General features: G+C 51.4%; 2 protein-coding genes across 3 annotated transcripts in view; one reads left to right on the top strand and one right to left on the bottom strand.

The window, feature by feature from the left end:
- Positions 1–17,483, top strand: part of Itgad (integrin subunit alpha D) — a 26,531-nt gene extending 9,048 nt beyond the window's left edge. Inside the window, exons 7-29 of one of the 2 annotated variants that reach the window (XM_023700037.1) lie at positions 1,789–1,942; positions 2,039–2,189; positions 2,385–2,458; positions 4,187–4,316; positions 4,407–4,549; positions 4,713–4,853; positions 4,939–5,151; positions 7,358–7,488; positions 7,592–7,767; positions 8,278–8,432; positions 8,665–8,793; positions 9,494–9,567; positions 9,753–9,894; positions 11,938–12,054; positions 12,179–12,258; positions 12,370–12,453; positions 14,868–14,946; positions 15,095–15,202; positions 15,301–15,378; positions 15,592–15,705; positions 15,844–15,945; positions 16,178–16,288; positions 16,692–17,483. In XM_023700037.1, coding sequence (XP_023555805.1) covers positions 1,789–1,942; positions 2,039–2,189; positions 2,385–2,458; positions 4,187–4,316; positions 4,407–4,549; positions 4,713–4,853; positions 4,939–5,151; positions 7,358–7,488; positions 7,592–7,767; positions 8,278–8,432; positions 8,665–8,793; positions 9,494–9,567; positions 9,753–9,894; positions 11,938–12,054; positions 12,179–12,258; positions 12,370–12,453; positions 14,868–14,946; positions 15,095–15,202; positions 15,301–15,378; positions 15,592–15,705; positions 15,844–15,945; positions 16,178–16,288; positions 16,692–16,805 — 2,800 coding nt within the window. In that variant the 3' untranslated portion in view covers positions 16,806–17,483. The remainder of the gene's footprint in view (positions 1–1,788; positions 1,943–2,038; positions 2,190–2,384; positions 2,459–4,186; positions 4,317–4,406; positions 4,550–4,712; positions 4,854–4,938; positions 5,152–7,357; positions 7,489–7,591; positions 7,768–8,277; positions 8,433–8,664; positions 8,794–9,493; positions 9,568–9,752; positions 9,895–11,937; positions 12,055–12,178; positions 12,259–12,369; positions 12,454–14,867; positions 14,947–15,094; positions 15,203–15,300; positions 15,379–15,591; positions 15,706–15,843; positions 15,946–16,177; positions 16,289–16,691) is intronic. The other variant, XM_004623172.2, reaches the window with a different exon arrangement.
- Positions 17,484–17,576: 93 nt separating this feature from the next.
- LOC101575209 (cytochrome c oxidase subunit 6A2, mitochondrial) lies at positions 17,577–18,208 on the bottom strand. The gene is made up of 3 exons (XM_004622997.2): positions 18,074–18,208; positions 17,815–17,951; positions 17,577–17,707 (listed from the first exon to the last, which is right to left on the bottom strand). Exons 1-3 carry the CDS (start codon positions 18,144–18,146, stop codon positions 17,627–17,629), a joined length of 291 nt encoding a protein of 96 aa, XP_004623054.1. The 5' UTR covers positions 18,147–18,208; the 3' UTR covers positions 17,577–17,626.
- Between the last annotated feature and the right edge of the window lie 1,468 nt (positions 18,209–19,676).

Raw genomic sequence — 19,676 nt, forward strand, 5'->3', positions numbered from 1 at the left:
TCCCCTTCTAGTTGACTACCTTACAATATTTTAGCAATAAGAAGGGATAGGAAATGAATCAATAAATCCCACCACCTGGCACAGCACAGTTTCTGTCCTTGCTTTCATTCATTTATTTTGTGTGCTCAGTCATATCAAAAACTAATTTTTTCTTTTGTTTCATCTCTTTGAGACATGGTCTTGCTATGCAGTTCAGGCTGGTCTTGAACTCACAACAGCCCTCCTGCCTCAGCCTCCCGAGCTCTGGGATTATAAGTGTGTACCACCAGGCCTGGTCAGAAACTATTTTCAAAAAATCTATTTTTACAGCTGGTTCCATATTTTGTCACAGTTTTATGGGCTTTGTACTCTTCAATAAAGGATCTAGGTCATAATCTGCTAATCTCTTCCCTAATGGGTGTTTTCAACATTTGGCATGAGCATGGTGTTTAGCACATGTGTGTATATGTGTGTTCAGAGTTTACAGAGCTATGCAAGCATGTGCAGTTGCATGTTAGCTGTTTGTTCCAGCTCTCATCTGATTAACGCTTGCTTGTAATCCACTCTGATACAAGTTCTTGGCTTCAGTTAATCCTTGAAAGAACTCGGCGACTTCATTTCAGTTATCCATAGTTGTTTGACAATCTACTACCAAACTAAGTGGCTTAAATCACTTAAGAAGCAACTCTAGGGCCAGCCAAATAGCTCAGGGGATTAAAGTGCCTGCAAGCAGGTGCAGGGGCCGGGGGTTCGATCCCCAGGCCTGCCATGCCAGCCTCGCCCCAGGGCACACTGAGACGGCAATTGAGACTGTGTGGCGCACCTGTAATCCCAGCTCTAGGAGGCTGTAAACAGGTGGATCACTAGGAGTCCAGTCTAGTAGAGAGACCCTGAACACCCTGTAGCCCCTTCCCTAAAATAAAAAAATAAAAATAAACCAGCAACTTGTCTTACTTTTCACAGTCCCAGGGTGAGGGATTCTGCTACCTTTGCACAGTCTGTCATGGGTTGTACTCAGAAATCTGAGGCTAGAATACTGAGAGTTCCGCTCAGTTGTCTGATGACCAGGAAGGACGGGCTGGCTGCCCGGGCCTGGCCCGTCTCTCCACGTGGCCTCTTTCCTTGTGGCCGCCCCCTGGTCCCTCCCACAAGCCAGCCGGATTCTTCTCACTGCAGCTCTGGGCTTCCAAAAGTGCAAAAGCAAAAGCTACTGAGGCTGTCTAGACCCACAACTGGCACAGTGTCGCTTCCACTGCTTACTGCTTGAAAAGTAAGTCGCTGACCAGGCCAGGTCTACTGTGGGAGGACAACCAGCTCAGGTTCATCGGGCACCATTTTTGTACAGATTATTTATGGGGCAATCATGCATAGATGGGGCCAGGGAGATGGCTCAACAGAATAAGTGCTTGCCTGGCAAGCGCAAGGGCCTGAGTTCAATCCCCGTTTCTGAAAAAAAAAAAAAAAAAAAAAAAAAAAAAAACCATGCATAGATGGAATCAAAGGCTCAAACAGGTTAAATAACTTACTCCAAGTCTCTGTCTAACCCCAGAGCTTCTGCTTTGAACCTCCTAGGAGCAGCATTTAATAGTAGGCAGAATAGTCAGAAAATGAGCACCTATTTGTTATTGGCCTTACTAATTACTGCCAATGTGAGCTTCAGAAAGAACTGAATGGTTTCCTTAATGCGCCTGATGGAACCTGGCACGCCCTGGAATCAAGATTTCCCAAGCTGTCAGATGAGCTGCGAGGGCAGCAGATGCCGCCCCAGAGTCAGGCGTACCACAGTTATTTCCCTTTATCCGTCCACAGGAATGAGCTATTTCATAGCAATAATGGGGCCCGCGAAAGTGCCAAGAAAATACTCATCGTCATCACAGATGGGCAGAAGTACAGAGACCCCCTGAGCTACAGCGAGGTCATCCCCCAGGCAGAGAAAGCTGGGCTTACCCGCTACGCCATCGGGGTAGGACCTTGCGTTCATCGTTCCCCCCACTTGGCCTGCACTGCAGCCCCGTGAAGGGCTGCTGGGCTTCCCTCTGCCAGCTGCTTTCTGCTGTAGGTGGGAGACGCTTTCCAGGAGCCCACGGCCAGGCAGGAGCTGAACACGATTGGCTCAGTGCCCCCGCAGGACCATGTGTTCAAGGTGGACAACTTTGCAGCCCTCAGCAGAATCCAGAAAAAGCTTCAGGAGAAGATCTTTGCGGTAGAAGGTATCCGGGAGCAAGCTGGGGCCGCGGAACTCAGGGAGTCCCTGCCCAGCTGCCCTCTAAAATCTTGATGGCTCATCCCAATGCACCCCATATTGCTCCTGAGAACCTGTGCCCCAGCTTGGGTTCTCTTCTCTCTTTGATGAGTCTGTGGGGTCTCGCAGTTCCGGAGAACCTAAGTGACCTGTTTCCCCACAGGAACCCAGTCAAAGACCAGTAGCTTCTTTCAGCATGAGATGGCCCAGGAAGGCTTCAGCGCGGTGCTCACCACGGTGGGTGGACACACAGGTGTCAGGTAGCAATTCGCAGCCAGTGGGCTGACCGCCGGGCTCCAGAAGGAACCCAGATGCAGCTTGTGCCCCAAGTTCGCTCACTGAACAAGGCCAGGCACCAGGCTGTGCAGTGAGTGGCGTTGGGGAGCTCCGCGGGGGGCGGCTGGCGGCTGGCGGAAGCTCCAGCTCTGTGGGGTGGGCGGAGATCACGAGGAAGACTTCTGGCTGTGCTAAGTGCTGGGGTTAAGGGAGTAAAATGGTCGGAGAAAATGAAAGGGACAAGCCTGGGGAAGTCTGGGGGAAGATCGCTGTAGGGAGAGGGAGGGGCAGGTGCAAAGGCCCAGGAGGCAGGCACAAGGGACTCCTAGAGAAATGAGAGGACGGGCAGAGAGCGCTCTGGGGCTTCCTGGGTGCCACCAGCAGAACCATCTGTGTTCTGGCTGCAGAGCCCTGACTACACTCCAAGGACAGATTGTGCACGAACAGCACCTCGCACAGCTGGAAAGGGGCAGGCAGGAAGGAGGGGGCTGGCGAGGTGGGCAAGGGCAGATCACGTGACCAGGGAGAAGCCAGTGCAGCGGGGCTTATTCGGATGGTATTTATTTATTTATTTTAAAAAAAAATTTTTTTTTTATTTGAGAGAGAGAGAGAGAGAGAGTGTGGTATGTGTGTGTGTGGCCAGCTCAGCCCACCAGGGGGCGGGGCTGGCTGGCATGTGGTGCTGGGGGATTGAACCGCGGTCCCTGATGCTTTTAGGTAAGCTTGTTCTAAGTAGGTGCTTTAGACCACTGAGCCATCTCTCCAGCCCCTCGGATGGTATTTAAATCCCCCAGAGGGGGCTGGCCAGATAGCTCAGCAGACTAAAGTGCCTGCTTAGACAGAGCTCCCCTAGGCCGGCGCAGGCTGAGTTTCGAACCCCTGTGTGCTGTGCTGGCCCCGCCTCCAGGGCGCCCGACGAGGGCAATTGAGACTGGGTGGGGTGGCCCGCGCCAGTAATCCCAGCGCTTGGGAGGCTGAAAACAGGAGAATCACTGTGAATCCGATCTACAGAGTGATACCCTGTACTAAAATGCATAAACAAATAAATAAATAAATAAAGTGCCCAGAAGGATTTGCTTCGAATTGGGCTGAGTGAGCAGCCGTAGAAATGAGTCAGTCCTTGAACTGATCACTAAAGCCAGACATTTCTTTCTACGTGTACATGTGTTCTAAATTCTCCATAATGGAAAGGTTTAAAAGACAACAAAGTGTGCAGAGCAGAAAAGAAGTATTTGAGGGTGTTGAGCTTTTAAGGTCGATTGAGAGAGAGAGAGAGAGAGAGAGAGAGAGAGAGAGAGAGAGAGAGAGAGAGGTGAAGGGAAGGGAAGAGAGGGGGGCAAGAAAAGCCTCGGTATGTTCCAGGACGGGGGGCACTGGGTCAGTCCTGTGCCATCCGGGGGGTTAGTGATGCTTTCCGGCAGGCCAAGGGATGCGGGGGAAACATGCCGGAGGGGAGCAGGCAGAGCGGGCAGAGACAAGATGGGGGCGGAAAGGCAGTGCTGGGGCTGGCCGGGATGGTGGTGGTGACAGCGGACTAAGGGACCCTAGAAGCAGGGACACGGAGGCCACTGGTGAGGAGTTGGGGTAAGAAGAAAAATCAAAATGATGAGAGGAGTTGGCACACGTATTTCTCTGGGTTGGGCCTCTCCGGGCTCCCGCCTGCTCAGCCTTGGAATCCTTTCCTCTCAGGAAGGTCCAGTTCTGGGGGCAGTGGGAAGCTTCGGCTGGTCTGGAGGCGCCTTCTTGTATCCCCCAAATGGGAACCCCATCTTCATCAACACGTCTAGGGAGCATGTGGACGCGAGGGACTCTTACCTGGGTGAGAGGGGTAGGGGCGCAGGCAGGCCAGCAAGGGGCACCCTGCTGCAGTGCGGAAGGATCCATGCTGAGCCCGCACCCCCTACCCAAGGTTACGCCACAGAGCTGGCCCTTTGGAAGGGGGCGCAGAGCCTGGTCCTGGGGGCTCCTCGCCATCAGCACACCGGGAAGGTCAGCATCTTCATCCAGGTTTCCGGGCGATGGAGGCCACAAGCCGAGGTCAGAGGGACCCAGGTTGGTGTGGAGAGAGCCAGAGTGGCCTGCGAGGGTGGGCGGGGTGGCCAGGGGCAGGGAGCGAGAGGGGAGGGGCCTTGGGGCAGGTCTTGGTGTCTCAGGAGAGATGACAGTGCTGGTGCACCTGGCAGGGGAGCCAGGATGACTTGTGCCTCTACCCTAGATCGGCTCCTACTTCGGGGCCTCCCTCTGCTCTGTGGATGTGGACAGAGATGGCAGCACTGACCTGGTCCTCATTGGGGCCCCCCATTACTACGAGCCGACCCGGGGGGGCCGGGTGTCCGTGTGTCCCCTGCCTAAGGGGGTGAGTGGCTGCTGGGACCTGGCTCGTGGGCTCTTGGTGTGGATGGAAGGTGTCCTTGTCTTGGGGCCTGACATTTTTTGTTTAGCAGAGGGCTCCGTGGCGGTGTGAAGCTGTTCTCCAGGGCGAGCAGGGCCACCCCTGGGGCCGCTTTGGGGCAGCCATGACGGTGCTGGGGGACGTGAGTGGGGACCAGCTGACAGATGTGGCCATCGGGGCCCCTGGAGAGCAGGAGAACCAGGGCGCTGTTTACATGTTTCATGGAGTCTCTAGAGGGGGCATGAGCCAGGCCCACAGCCAGGTGAGGCTCCTTTGCTCAGCCTCGTTTAGTTCCTTCTCCTGTGTTTTGTGTCCCCTGAGCGCAGCTTCTTGTCACTGGCCGTGGAACTTTCCACTGCCTTCCTTCTTCCAGTGGTTTCTTACCTGGAATTTCACCAGGCTCAGTTAAGCACCAGCCATCTCCTCCTTGCTTCCCGAGAGCCTTCAGTCTGTGTGGACAGCTTGAGGGACAAGAGACCAGGCTTTAAGGACAGACCCAGATCAAATCCTGGGTCTTGCCAGCTGTGCTTTGCCGTGTGGCCTTAGGCCAGTTCCTGACTTAGTCTCTCTGTCCTTTCTATGAGACATTAAAATGATCAAATTGGGGGCCAGGGAGATGGCTCAGTGGAATGAGTGCTTCCCTAACAAGCACAAGGGCCTGAGTTCAATCCCTGGTTCTGCCCCCCCCATAATAATAATAAAATGATCAAGCCACCTGTAAAACCAAGTCCATAAGCTTTTTTTTTGGGGGGGTGGGCTCAGCCTGCCCTAAGGACAGGGCTGGTGTGGCATATGGTGCCGGGGATTGAACCACGGTCCCCTGTGCCTGCCTAAGCTTGCCTAAGCAGGTGTGTTACACTGCTGAGCTATCTTGCTGGCGCTCCATAGGCTTTTTGCAAGGATAACCAGTGAGCACACTGAACATTCTGTTCATCAAAGATTTAAGAATTTAAACAGTTTATGAAGGAACACAATAGGTGATGAATAAGTGACGCTCTTGTATTCCTATTGAAAGGAAAAAAACTGTACAAGAGAAATTGTTCTTTTTGAAACTTTGAGGGCCCACTAAATAGCTAAGTGGATTGAAGCTTCTGCCCAGGCAGACACAGGGGCCGGGCGTTCAATCCCTGGCCTGTCATGTTGGATCCCTGCCCTGTCACGCCGGCCCTGCCCTGAGGGTGTGGTGGAACACCCCTTTAATCCCAGTACTTGGGAGGCTGTAAACAGGATCACTACAAGTCTGATCTAGTAGTGAGACCCTGTAGACCCTGCAGACCCTGTCCTAAATACCAAAAAAGAAAAAAAGGAACTTTGTTCTTTCAAAACTGCCTAGCTCTATCAGTGCTTCATGACTTCATAATTTCTTGACCCCTGTAGCCATGAGGTCATAAATGAGCATACAGAGTGCCTGGATCAAGCCATTGGGCCGAGCTGCATGAGCTGATGGCCATTAGTCTACCCTTGTGACCAAAGAGCCCACCCTGCTAGCTCATCAGAAGGACTTCCAGCCTGTGCTGCACCGCCTTTGTACCTCCTTTGCACCTCCTTGTTGGGAGCCACTGAAGCTGGACGTTGATGCCACATGGGAGGGCAGGAGGAGGCCTCGCTGCCAACAGCAGTCAAGCTCCCCCAGTACTGAGAAAAGCACCCCGCCTGGACTTTGTGGGCTATTAGTTGCTAGGAGACCTTGTGTCTTGTAACTTTGCAAAGGCATAAACAAGCACCTTACTGTTGTTTAGGGGTCCTTTGCCTACCAGACACCTGACCTCGCTATTTTCTCTTGTCTTTTTTTCTTTTTTAATGTATTTAGAACAGGTATACAGGGTCTCACTACACAGAACGGACTTGTAGTGATCTTTCCTGTTTTTTAGCCTCCCAAGTGCTGGGATTAAAGGCCCAAGTGCTGGGATTATAGCCTCATGCCACCATGCCCAGTCTCATTTGCTGTCACAGCACCCCCCGGGGGCGGGGCCATCACTGCAGGCCAGGGATTGAACCCTCACGCCCTGCGACTGCCTAAGCAGGCGCTTTAATCTGCTGAGCTATCTGGCAGGCCCTCTTGTCTTTATTTTCTGAAGCCTCTCCCCATTTTCTTCTGGGGACCACTGAGTGACACAGATCTCTACACCTCTTGCTTGTGCATTATATGAAAACCCTAGACCACCAGAGATCAGGCCTGATATGCTCGGATGACCCTGATCAGTGCCCAGCGATGTAAATAAATCTGTCTCCAAGTCCTGAGTGCTGTTTTGGTCTTTCTGCTTGCTGTTGTGCTCTCATTATGCTTCTCCTTTCTGATGAAGAGGTAAGGGCTCCCTTCTCTCTGTCTTGGGCTCCCTGAGGCCCCCGAGCTACCTGCTTTCACCCCCTGCCTTTTCTCCTCTCCTTTACGTTTCTGCGTTCGATCTGCTTCACTGCTGGCACCCAGCTCCTCTTGGCTTCTCCTTTCCCTGTCCCCCTCTGGCCAGCGGATCGCCGGTTCCCAGCTCTCCCCCAGCCTCCAGCACTTCGGGCAGTCCCTGAGCGGGGGCCAGGACCTCACCCAGGATGGACTTGTGGACCTGGCTGTCGGGGCGCAAGGGAAGGTGCTGCTGCTCAGGTGACGAATTCCCTGCATCCCGCCCTTGCCTGCCCTACGTCTGCCTCATTTTTCTCCTTCCGAGGCCGAGTGTCCGATCCTCTGCCTCTGCTCTGCCTCTCAGGACTCTGCCCGTGCTGAAAGTGGAAGTGTCCATGAGATTCACCCCCGTGGAGGTGCCACGAGCCTTGCACCACTGCTGGGAGGAGGCGCCCCCCGCTCTGGAGGCTCTGGAGGCTCTGGAGGCTCTGGAGGCCGTGGTCTGCCTCACTCTTCGTAAAGACTCCCTTGACCAGTTAGGTGAGCGTCCTACCCCTCTCCACAGAGCAACCAGCCTTGATTGATCCTAAAATACAGGTCTTGGCTCCTCATCCCCACCCCTGAGCACCCCTAAACTGCTCCCCTTCACATTGATAGAGACATAAATCCTCCGCTCAGCGACTTTTTGCAGATGTGGCAGTCTTGCCCTCCCTTGAGGTCTCAGCCCTGTTCCCACTCTCTAGAATGTTCTCCTTTGCTTTATCCAGCTCCTCTTCATCCTCTAGGTCAGAGCTTAGACACAGCCCATTCAGACAGCTTCCTTGGCTACGTTTGAGCTCAAGATTCCACCCTCGTGCCACGCACTTGACATCACAGCTAAATGCTCAGCTCCTTTCCTAGACACTGAGAGCAGAAGCCACATCTATCCTCTCTCATGTGTCCCAAGCACTCTTGGCCCACAGAATGTGGCCAGCAAATATGTATTGCATGAATACAGAACATTGCAAGATCTTTTTCCTGTCCCTTTTCTGATTCCTGCTTCCACTTCAGGTGATTTCCAGAGTTCTGTTCGTTATGATCTGACCTTGGACCCGGGCCGTCGGATTTCTCGTGCTGTTTTTTATGAGACCAAGAACTGGACTTTGACTCGAAGGAAAACCCTGGGGCTTGGGGATCACTGTGAAACCGAGAAGCTGCTTTTGCCAGTGAGGACTTTGGGAAAGTGGGGGCGGGAGGAGGAGCCCCAGGTTAGCTTGGAGGATCATGGCATCTATTTGCTCTGTGAGGTGGGAAGGGTGGGGATTCTGAGGCTGGAGCAGGGATGCTGAGGCGCAGGCAGTTTGGATGGCTACTGTCTGCGTGCAGCAGAGGGGATGCCCCTGTGGTGAAAAATAGTGAGGAGAACAATAGTGGCTTTTGACACCTATTCTCCCTTAGGGCTGCATAGAGGATGTGGTGAGCCCCATCATCCTGCGCCTCAACTTCTCCTTGCCGAGGGACTCCATTTTAGCCTGGAGCCTCCGCCCTGTGCTGGCTATGGGCTCTCAAAACCTCTTCACCGCTTCTGTGAGTTTTCCAGTGGGATCTCAGGGATGTGAGGGCGTTCACGGTGCCCGCCAGCCACACCAACTCGGCATGTCTCAGCCGGCCATGGAGCCCCGCCTCGTTTGCGTCTCTGCACACACCCCGCAGGCTATCCACGCCGCCCCAACATGACCTCTCTGCAGACCGTTCCCAGCTTTCTTCATTCCTGCTTGAGAGCCTTTATGGCATTTCTCAACTGAGAAGCAGTCCCTCCTCCTTCCCATCTGAAGGATCTTTCCTAGGCCCCTAACTGCCAACCTCGTCACCCTCTGTTTGCAAACCACTCATCACAGCTGCTTTTTCCCTGGCACCCACTGACGCCATGATCCTCACACCCCAAATATCGCCACAACCTTTGGTGTGTTGGGGTTGTAGGTTCCTAAAGCACAAACACTATCTAATTCACCTGTAGTTCCCACTTTCCCCAAACTGCCACCTAAGCCAAAACCTGTCACATCACTGCCACGTAATGTTTATTGAATAATTGTTCCAGTATTAATTGCATCTGACTCAACCACACTTTCCTCCTGAGAGCAAAATATCTTCTCTTTCTATATATTCCAATCACTAACACCTACCCGGCTCCTTGCCAGCGTCTAGCAGCGTTGTAGTGCCGGCTGCTAAGTGCTCCGAGCGAGAGGACTGCAGTTGGCTGCGAAGGGCATTTACTGTCTTACTGCAGCTCCCATTTGAGAAGAACTGTGGGCAAGACCAACTCTGTGAAGGGGACCTGAGTGTCAGCTTCAGCTTCTCAGGGTGAGATCTGTGTCCTATCTGACTCTCAGGCTTCTGCGTCTCCTGTCCTCGTAAGACGAGAGGTCCTTCCTGGGTTTTCCTTTAGCTGCCTTTTTTAAAAACAAAAATGCTTTTGATCCCATTCCTGATCCCTTTCCAACCAATCCCAATGGAGTCAGAGTCCCAGCTTTGTCCTTCCCCTTCAGCCTGCATACCCTGATGGTGGGGAGTACCTTGGAGCTCAGTGTGACAGTGACTGTGTGGAATGAGGGTGAAGATTCCTATGGAACTGTGGTCAACTTCTATTATCCAGTGGGGCTGTCCTATCGACGGGTATCAGGAGTACAGGTAAATAGTCTCTTGGGCTGTGGTCTTATATTAGGCAATTTTCTGTTGTAACAAACTACCCTAGGCTGGTTGAGTTATAAAGACAGAAGGTTTATTTTGGCTCACTATTCAGCAGGTTAAAGTGGCCACATCTGGTGGTCGCATCCTTGCAGGCAGAGTCCTAGTGTGGTGTGTGGCATCACATGTGTCTAGCATTTCTCCCATTTTCTATGAAGGTGCTAGAAGTCAGCTGTGAGACAATGACCCCATCTAATCTGAAATACTTTCCCAAAGCCCCACCTCTCAACACCATAATCAGATTAAGTTTCTTCCCTGTCATAATGGACTCTAAATTTCCCAACAGGGATTAATTTCAAGGCATGAAGCCTCACTGCGCATTCAGTTTATGTCTAAACCAATGCAGGCCTCACCCATTCTACAACTTCTAGGGTTACAGTAGGCTCTTTTTCATTCTTTTCTTTATGATCTCATACACACACAGTACATTAAATCTGTGTATCGTTTAATAACTAATATTAAGTAAATCTTCATGCAGTTACATTGGGGCCACGTTATAACCACTGGCATCCCCAAAACTTCCTCACCCAGTATCTTTCCCTATCACAATCTGACCCTTTCCCAAAGGTAATCACTGTGATCACCATTTCCTTGTATTTTTTCATAGGTTTACTACCCCTCATGAGTGAGTCCTTAGATCATGCTGTCCAGTTTTGCTGACATTTCAGTGTCACATGGATGGAAGCACATTGTGTGTTCATGTGTAGAGCCTGCTTCTTTCCTTTACTATCTGTGGGTTTGTGTGGCTGTAGGACATTTTCATTGTTACATAGAACCTCTTTGTATGAGTGAAGCACAAATTTAGAATACAAATGGAAATAGAATAGAAATCTATTCTAACATTGATGGATATTTGAGTCATTTCCTGATTTGGGCCATGGTTGTTCTGGAGTACGTGTCCAGTGCACCCAAATATAATATTTTGGAAGGCATATATTGCACATGGAGTTGCTGAGGCCTTGGCTATGTATATCTTCAATTTTAACAAGAAAAAATAAACCTTTTTTGGTAGTATTATCACCTATTTACAGTGTATGAGAGGCCTTATGATTTTCTATCTACTTCAATACTTGGCATTGTCAGATTTAAAAACAAAATTTACGAGTACACATTTACAGTACATAATGCTTGGGGGGAGTTGGTACATGGACACCATACATCTTAATTCTTTTTTAATCCCCCTTTCTTCCTCTTCCTTCCCTTTTCCACCATACCACGATCTCTAAGATCTTTCTATTTCCTATTATCTATTTTTTTCTTTTGTTGTCTATTTATGTGTTGGGTTTCTCAGATAAGAGAAACTACGGCATTCTCCTGTCAGATGTTTTAGTTGTTGTCAGCCTAGTGGGTGACAGCATTTCCCTCCAGTTGCACTTTGTATGACTCTAATGACGAAGGTTGAGAAACTTTACACATACTCCCCAATCATTTGTTTCTTCTTTTGTACCTGTCCACATTTTTTTCCTACTGTTCCATTGAGTTGGCTCTATTTTTTTTTTTTCTCATTGATTAGTAAGAATCTTCCTCCCTTCTGGTTACTCATGCTCCAGTTAGGTGTATCCAAACATCTCTCACTTCCTTTATCTTCTCAGTTTCCTTACAATGCTTTTCAATATGCAGAGTATCTTTTTATTGTGGTTGATTTTATCATCTTTCCTTTCGTACATAGTGTTTCTGCAGGCATCTTGTTTAAGAGCTACTTCCCTAACCTGAAGTTATAAAAAAGTTGTGTATATTATCTTCTGAAAGCTTTTTAATTTTTGCTTTTTCACCTTGTAAGTCTTTAATCCAGTTGGAATTTATTTTAATATACGTATTGAGGTAGGGATCAGCTCCTCCCCCCATCGCATGTTGTATGGGCCAAATTTCCCAGCGCTGTGTGTCAAAAAGTCTGTCCTTTCCCCTTATTGTGCTGCAGTGCCAGCACTGTTACAGCTCAGGCCAATATCTGCATGTAACTTCCTCAGTCTCATTCTCTCTCCCTAGAGGCAGCCACGTCAGCGCTCACAGCATGTGGCATGTGAGGCAGAATCCACCGAGAAAGAGGGCTCGAGGAGCAGCAGCTGCAGCATCAACCACCCCATCTTCCAGGAGGGCGCCAAGGTCAACGCTTCTCCACAGATCTGCTCCTTGTTCTCCCTTGTCCTCTCCCTTCCCTTCCTGCGCTCTCCTAGGTTTTCCCTTTCTTTCCATTCCTTTCCCACCCCATTTCCTTCTTCCTTTTTAGGTCACCTTTACTGTCACATTTGATGTCTCCTACAAGGCTACCCTGGGAGACAGGTTGCTAATGAGAGCCAACGCAAGCAGGTGAGCCCCGGCTAGCTACGGTGTGTGACCCATCCCCCCGAGTCGTGCCCTAGCTGAAGACCCCTCTCCTCCTAAGTCCCTCCTGCACTGTGTTCCCCTTTCTTTCTCCAGTGAGAACAACAAGCCTGCAACCAGCAAGACGACCTTCCAGCTGGAACTCCCGGTGAAGTACACGGTGTATACAGTGATCAGCAGGTGCCCATCCCTGGCCCCTCCTCCTCCTCCGACCTTCTTCCAGGTCTTGTGCTTCGTGCTTTGACTCGGCTTGCTCTTGACTCTAGGCATCTGTGTTAATCTGCTTTACTATAATGAACTGCCTAAGGTTGGGTGCTTATAAAGAAAAGAAGTTTATTTAGCTCACAACTTCGGAGGCTAGCAGTCCAAGAGCAGAGCGGCAGGCCTGGTGAGGGGCCCTGTCTACACTGCCCTAGAGCAGGTGGTGCCGCAATGGCAGGAATGTGTAGCAGAGGGCGAGAGTCCAAGGTGGATGTGAAAGCAGTGCGGGGCGTGGGCCAGTCTTGAAATCACTCACAAGGTCCTGCCATCCCTCAGCATTGCTGCCCTGAGGACAGCGTTCCCAAGACACCAACCCTTGGGGGCAGACGAAAACCATATTCAAACTGTAGAGCAACCAAGCTGTCCCCTTTGATTCCTCCCATGGGAATGCCTGCATGGGTGGCCAGCCATCAGCGCCAACCATGATAAAAAGGCCCATATAATTCTTTCTTCTTCTCTGAGCAGGTCTGCCATTCACACACACCTCGTCCTCTTCCTCCAAAATTCAGGCTTCCTTTACCATTAGCCAATTCTTTCCTTTGCCCTAAACATGAATGTGCTGAAGTGAAGGTACGAGGTTGAGATCAGGGTCTTTCTGAGCACGCTGAATTGGGAGGTTTGTGCTCAACAGGATATGGTCAGCCACCATACACAGGAAAGGGAAGGTCAGGTTTTTACACGGCTCAAAAATAAAGGTCAGGTTTCAGAAATGCTCCGAGGAGAGCAGAAGTGTGAGAAGCTGTTGGGGGAGGGGGACTCGAAAAGCCCGAGGGAGAGGCAGGACCACAGGGGAGGCGAGAGAGCTGCAGCAGCGGGCTCCCAAGGTGGCAGGGCAGCAGGTGCAGCCGGGCGGGAGGTGCTCGGAGGGATGCCACCCAGGGGGGTACTGCACTGAGGCTAGTCTGCTGCTGTTGCTGCTGAATTATGGGGGAGCCAGGGCCAGGGAATCAAACAGTGCCACTGTCCGCTCAGGACAATGATATGGTCTGGAGACTCTGTGTGCATGTCTCCTTCTATCCATGGGAAAATACTTACAATAAGAACTGACAGCTGTATATACTTAGATGTCACAATATTTTGTTGTTGTTGTTATTGTGAGTTTTGGTATTAAGTATTTTACACATATTTACATCCATTTAGTTCTCCCAATAACTATATTGTTAGCTTCATTTTTACCAACAAAAAAATAAATCAAGAGCTTAAATCACTTGCTCCTGTCATCTGCCAAGTAAGTCCCAATCGATGTGCCCTACAAAGACCCTGTGAGGGGCAGGGCTCCCCTGCTGTGGCCCTCCGAGCTGGTGTGGCCACTTGGGGTTCTCTGGGCTGGATACTGGTGAAAAGTGCAGTCCACCTTGTGTGACTGATTCTACAGAGACCTTAGACATTAAACTTTGAGAAGCAAGGATTTTTAAAAATTTAAAAAAAAATTTTATGTATTTGGTAGAGGGTCTCACTACGCAGCTTGGACTCCTAGCGATCCTCTTGTTTTCAGTCTCCCCGGCGCTGGGATTACAGGCGTGCCCCACCACACTTGGTCTCAGTGGCAGGCTCAGCATGTCCAGGGTGGGGCCAGAGTGGCATGTGGTACGGGGGTTCGAACCCCGGTCCCTGCACTTACCTAAGCAGGAACTTAGTCTGTTGAGCTATCTCACCAGCCTGAGAAGCCAGAATTATGGCTCAACTGTTGAATCTCCAAGGCTGGGTCTGTGGCAAATATTTACTGAAAAAAGCCATGGATGGATGGATGGGTGGGTGGGTGGATACAAAACCTCCTGCAGCCTGAGGTACTGATGTCCCTTCTGTGGCCTTGAGTTCAGACACCATCTTCCTTCACATTCACCTACCTGCCCCAAGACACCCACATCTGTTGTCTTCACTGGAGCTCTTACCCCGCTGGCTGCCACTCCTGAGGGCTCTCCGAGGCCTGCGCAAGCGCTGCCTCAGGCCAGCCAAGTGTCTACCACAGAAAGCCACATGAACACCTTTCCCCATAATGTGGAAGCCTTACAAGAGGTAGTGATGTTTAAACTGGACCTTAAAGTAAAAATGTCCAGAAGGGGAGTAGGTAAGAACAAGGCCAGCCAAAGAAACAGCCTGAGCACATTCATTGGGGTATGAAAGAAAGAGCAGGAGCCTTAAGGGAGTTTGGGGGGATTAGGGAGCTGACAGACTGAGGCGAAGGATATTGCAGGGAGCAGAACTAAGGCTAAAGCAGACCCTGAGGAGGTGTGTGGGGGCCAAAGTCATTTCCTGGGTCACCCGCAGCAGCCTAGAGCACGCCTGGTGTTACCTTCGAGGCTGTTCTGCACCAGCACGCTCTCTCTTTCCAGGCAGGAAGAATCCACTAAGTACATCAACTTTTCAACTTCTGATGAGAAGAGCAAGAAAGAGGCTGAACACCGATATCGTGTGAGAAGCCAGGGAGCGTTTGTGTCTGTCCTCCTGCAGTGTGGATAGAGTTGGAAACTGGTGGGGAAAGGCGGGGAATACCTAAAAGCGATGGGTAGGGGAGAAGTGCGGCTGGGAAACCATGGTGTTTGCTTTCAACTTTCTGCAGGTGAATAACCTGAGCCAGCGAGATCTGGCCATCGGGATCAATTTCTGGGTTCCTGTCTTGCTGAACGGCATGGCTGTGTGGGATGTGACGCTGAGGGTCCCCTCCCAGGTGCCGGCCTGCCTTTCTTCTGTCCCCACAGTATCACACATACCCTTTTTCAGGGAAATGTGATATTTATGGGGCTAACTTTTTCTCTCTCTCACTAGAGTCTCTCTTGTGTGTCACAAAGGGAACCACCCCAGCATTCCGACTTCCTGGCCCAGATTACAAGGAGTTCTGTGCTGGTGAGAAAGGCCCTGAACCCCCAAAGTAGGACCATCCCATATGGGGGGATACAGGAAAATATATTGCTAGACGATGAAGCTATGCAGTATGCTGTACTTGCTCAGCTATCTCTGCAGCCCCACCTCTAAACTCAGTAGCCCTTATCTGCTCCTATAGTCCCTTCCTAAGTAAAGACCCTTCTCAAATCAACTGCCTTCTGTTCCTGTCCCTAGGACTGCTCCATCGCTGACTGCCTCAGGTTCCGCTGTGATGTCCCCTCCTTCGGCATCCAGGAGGAGCTCGACTTCATCCTCAAGGGCAACCTCAGCTTCCACTGGGTCAGCCAGGTGTGTGGCCCAACAGCAGGCCCCTCCCCTGGCTCCCTCTTGTGCTCCATGGATCTGTGCCTTCCTCAGGCTGGGACATTTCCTAGACCCTGAGCTTTCCCCGGAGCCCATGCCCCTTAGACCCCTCCTCTTTTGCAGACACTGCAGAAGAAGGTGTTGGTGGTCAGTGTGGCTGAAATCACATTCGACAGATCCACGTATTCCCAGCTTCCCGGGCAGGAGGCATTTCTGAGAGCGCAGGTAGGGACGGTGTGGTGGGCAGGGGCCAGGCTGGTCAGAGGCCCCGGATGCTGCATCTGTGTGTTGGCCGGGCATCTGCAGGCCCAGAGGGAGGATGGAGGAGGGTCCTGGGCATCATTTCCCTACTTGGACCTGGGGGGAAGGGGGAGGGGGAGGGGCTGGAGCCGAAACCCGGGAACCTGGGAGGGGTCTGAGGAAGCGGAAGACTTGCGCCTTCTGATCTTTTGTTCAGATGGAAACAGTGCTAGAGGAATTTGAGCTCTATGACCCGGTGCCCCTTGTGGTGGGCAGCAGCGTGGGAGGGCTGCTGCTGCTGGCTCTCATCACAGCCTCGCTGTACAAGGTGAGCGCGTTTTTCTGCTCCTAACACCACCCACATCCAAGCCCGGCCCTCCCCAGCTAGGACAGAGGAGCGAGAACTCCGACCAGGGCTGCGCACACTCTGCTTCTCCACGGACCATTTACTGTTAGGCAGGGTGCTTGGCCTCTCACACCGTGTTTCTCTTTTTTTGTAACGATAATAAGGCTTGCACCACAGATGGGCTGAAGTGAAAAAGAAATTCGGCCAGGGTGCAAACCCGCCTAAGCACAGAACCTAGATGTCAGTGTGTGACAGCTACTGTCCCCGTGCCTGTTCAGCTAACAAATCAGCTTACTTAGCGCCTTCTTCTCTCTCGACTTCATCCTACTTTCGGCTGTCTTCCCTGCCCTCTGACCCAGAGTTGAAATTTTATTTCCTCTTCCAGCTTGGCTTTTTCAAACGGCAGTACAAAGAAATGCTGGGGGGCCAATCTGAAGCCCCTGCCACACTGAGCAAGGACGATGCCATCTATGAGGCCCCGGATGTGCCTGGGTTCTAACCGTCCACACTGCTGCTTAGCTAGACCTCGAGCTGCCCTTGTCTCTGTGTCCTTCTACTTTCACGGAACGACTTCTGCACAGTTCTGGACCGGCCTGAGGAGCCTACCTAGTGCTGAGCCACCCGCTGGAGGAGTGGAAAGATTTTTAAAAAAATATTTTTATAAATCTGTCAAACTTCTTCTGTGATGATTTTTTTTATAGGAGCAGGCACGATGCCAGTATACATTTTCATATGGTAAAAAAAGCGGTCACATGAAATGAGGATGCAATACCCTGTTTCCCTTGCATGAAGCAGCTCTAACCCAGGGACCTCGGCGCTGTTCTAGGCATGCTTGGGGGAACCTCCGGCAGGTATAGGACAGGTCCTTGTGCTTTCTCAGGGACCTGGGGCCTGAGGCCATCTTTCCTTAATGGTTATGAGTGACATGGGGGGGGGGCGAGCATGTGTAGAGGGGAGGTGTGTGTGTGTGTGTGTGTGTGTGTGTATTCGGTTCAGCACAGGCTAGGAAAAGCCTGTCCTACGAAGCAATGAAATGTCCGACTTATCTGAACCTGTGTCACTCTTGAATCCCTGAAGCCAGGACAGGTTTCCAGGAAGGACTTTCTGATTTCCAAACTAATACAGAAGATCCATTAGAGGCCATCAGTGAGAACCTCGGAATGTTCCAAATCTAGAATTAGAGACCCCCCCACAGGCAGGACTGTAGCTTCCACTGTTCGAACCCTGACCCCACCCCTTGCCATTGACCCACAGCCCAAGGACACAGAGCTTCCAGGACTTCCGCCTGTTTATTTCGCTGGCGGTGGCTGGCTGGGAGACTCAGTCTTCGTAGCCCGTGGGCAGAGGGTTGACGCGGGGATTGTGGAAAAGAGTGTGGTTGCCGTCCCCCCAGCAGTAGGGCTGCGGAGAGACGAGAAGGGGCCTCAGTATCCATCCGCGTCTGGCCTGGGGTCCCCAGACCCTGCCCACCCGCTGCATCCCTCCCACGCCAGGCCGGGGCCTCATACCTTGGTGCGGATGCGCAGGTGGTGGTAGGGGATGAATTCGGGGCGCTCGTGGTGGCCCGAGTGGAGCCAGGAGTTGACGGTGCAGAGGGCCACGCTCGGGAGCGCCAGCACGAAGGTCAGGATGCGCCAGGTGCGCGCTGGTGGGAGGGCAGGCCGGTGAGGGCAGGTGAAGGGCAGGGGGCCTCTGGGCTCGCCCCAAGAGGTGGGGAGGGGGCGGCAGGAGGGGAGGAGGGGAGGCCACAGGAGGTTAGTCACTCACCTCCCGCCCCTCCGTGGTCTCCCTTGGCTGTGCTGGCTAAGCCCCTACTCAGGGACCTCAGAGGCAGAGCCATTGCTGAACGGTGAGCTGGGAACCCCTGTCCTTCCCTCTCCTTCACCAAGGCCTAAGTTCTCTTCCCTCTTTTTGAGCCAATCACCTGTTGAGCCCAAAACAGGGGTGGCTATTTTTAGGGTCTTCTATATTTAAATGCCTAGTGGACGGGAGATCCTCTCCAGACAGCTGCTGCACTGGCATCCTCTATTTTGGCCCTGGTGTTAGGGAAAGGAAGGGGGCGCTCCCCAGCACAGGCTTCCTGTGGAGCAGTCCCAGCCCCTCGCCCAGGCTGTGGGGGTCCTTTGTGTGTGTGTGTGTGGGGGGGATATCCGTTGGGGGGGGGGGCGGCTGCGCTTCTTGCCCAGAACAAGGCTTAGGGAACGCAAGCATTGTCCAAGGAGGAGGCCTGGGGAAGCGTAGAAGTAGTGGACGCTGTGGGCATGGCTGATGATGCCATGCAGCTGGGGAGGGGTGGTTAGAGGGATCTCTGATCAGGGTTCCTTTAATGGGCACATTTAAAGTATAATATGGGCCGGGGAGATGGCTCAGTGGAATAAGCGCTTCCCTGGCAAGCGCAAGGGCCTGAGTTCAATCACTGGTTTTGCAAATAAAATAAATAAAATAAAATAAATAAAATAAAATAAAATAAATAAAATAAATAAAATAAAATAAAATAAAATAAAATAGTGTAATATGCTACTCTATTATAGCTGCACATATTTTATTCAGTGTTCTAGTCCAGCGACTGGTCCATGATAGGTAGGCCTATAATAAATGTTTATAGAATGAACTAAGTTCGTTTTTTTGTTTGTTTGGTTGGTTGGTTGGTTTTTTACCAGCTAAATAATGTGCACCTTAAATTTAAAAAAAAAAAAAAAAGTAACAGGGCTGGAGATAGCTCGGTGGTCTAAGGGTCTGCCTGGCAAGCACAAGGACCTGAGTTCTATCCTGGTACCCCATGCCATGCTGGCCCTGGAGCTGGAACCAACTGTGGTGGCACATACCTGTAATCCCAGCACTAGGGAAGCTGGGACAGAAGGATCACTATGAGTCCGAGCTGTGTAGCAAGACCGTGTATCAACAACAATAGCAAAGAAAGGCATAAGTAACGGAGGTGTGCCAAAACCCTAGTTCACCATGTGTTTCATTTGGAAAAACAGAACTCACTTTCACTAATTTTAAAAGCTAAGCAGTTGGGCATCTGAGGTAGTTCTTGACATGTCTGGGATAGCCAGAGAGGCTCACAGTCTACACGGCAGCAACAAACCATTCTGTGGCCAGCTGCGCGAGATGCTGCCGTGGTTACACTGGTTGCCCAAGCTCTTGTGAATGCTGCGTGCAAGGCTCGATTCTTGCACTCTTGCCCTGACCTGGGAATGAATTCTCCTTAAAGCTTATTTCCTTGGGTCCCCCTCTTCTCCATCAGTGAATTCCATAGCTGCTTCAGTTACCTAGGCAACGGCTGCGCTCTAGCCCCGAGAAAGGCTGGGAAATTGAGTTCTGGTTTTTGTCTTGAGACAGGAATTATATTGTGGGAGAGAAATCCTTA

Source organism: Octodon degus, unplaced genomic scaffold (assembly GCF_000260255.1).
Source record: "Octodon degus isolate 3935 unplaced genomic scaffold, OctDeg1.0 scaffold00001, whole genome shotgun sequence".
In the NCBI taxonomy this organism is placed as follows: Eukaryota; Metazoa; Chordata; class Mammalia; order Rodentia; family Octodontidae; genus Octodon; species Octodon degus.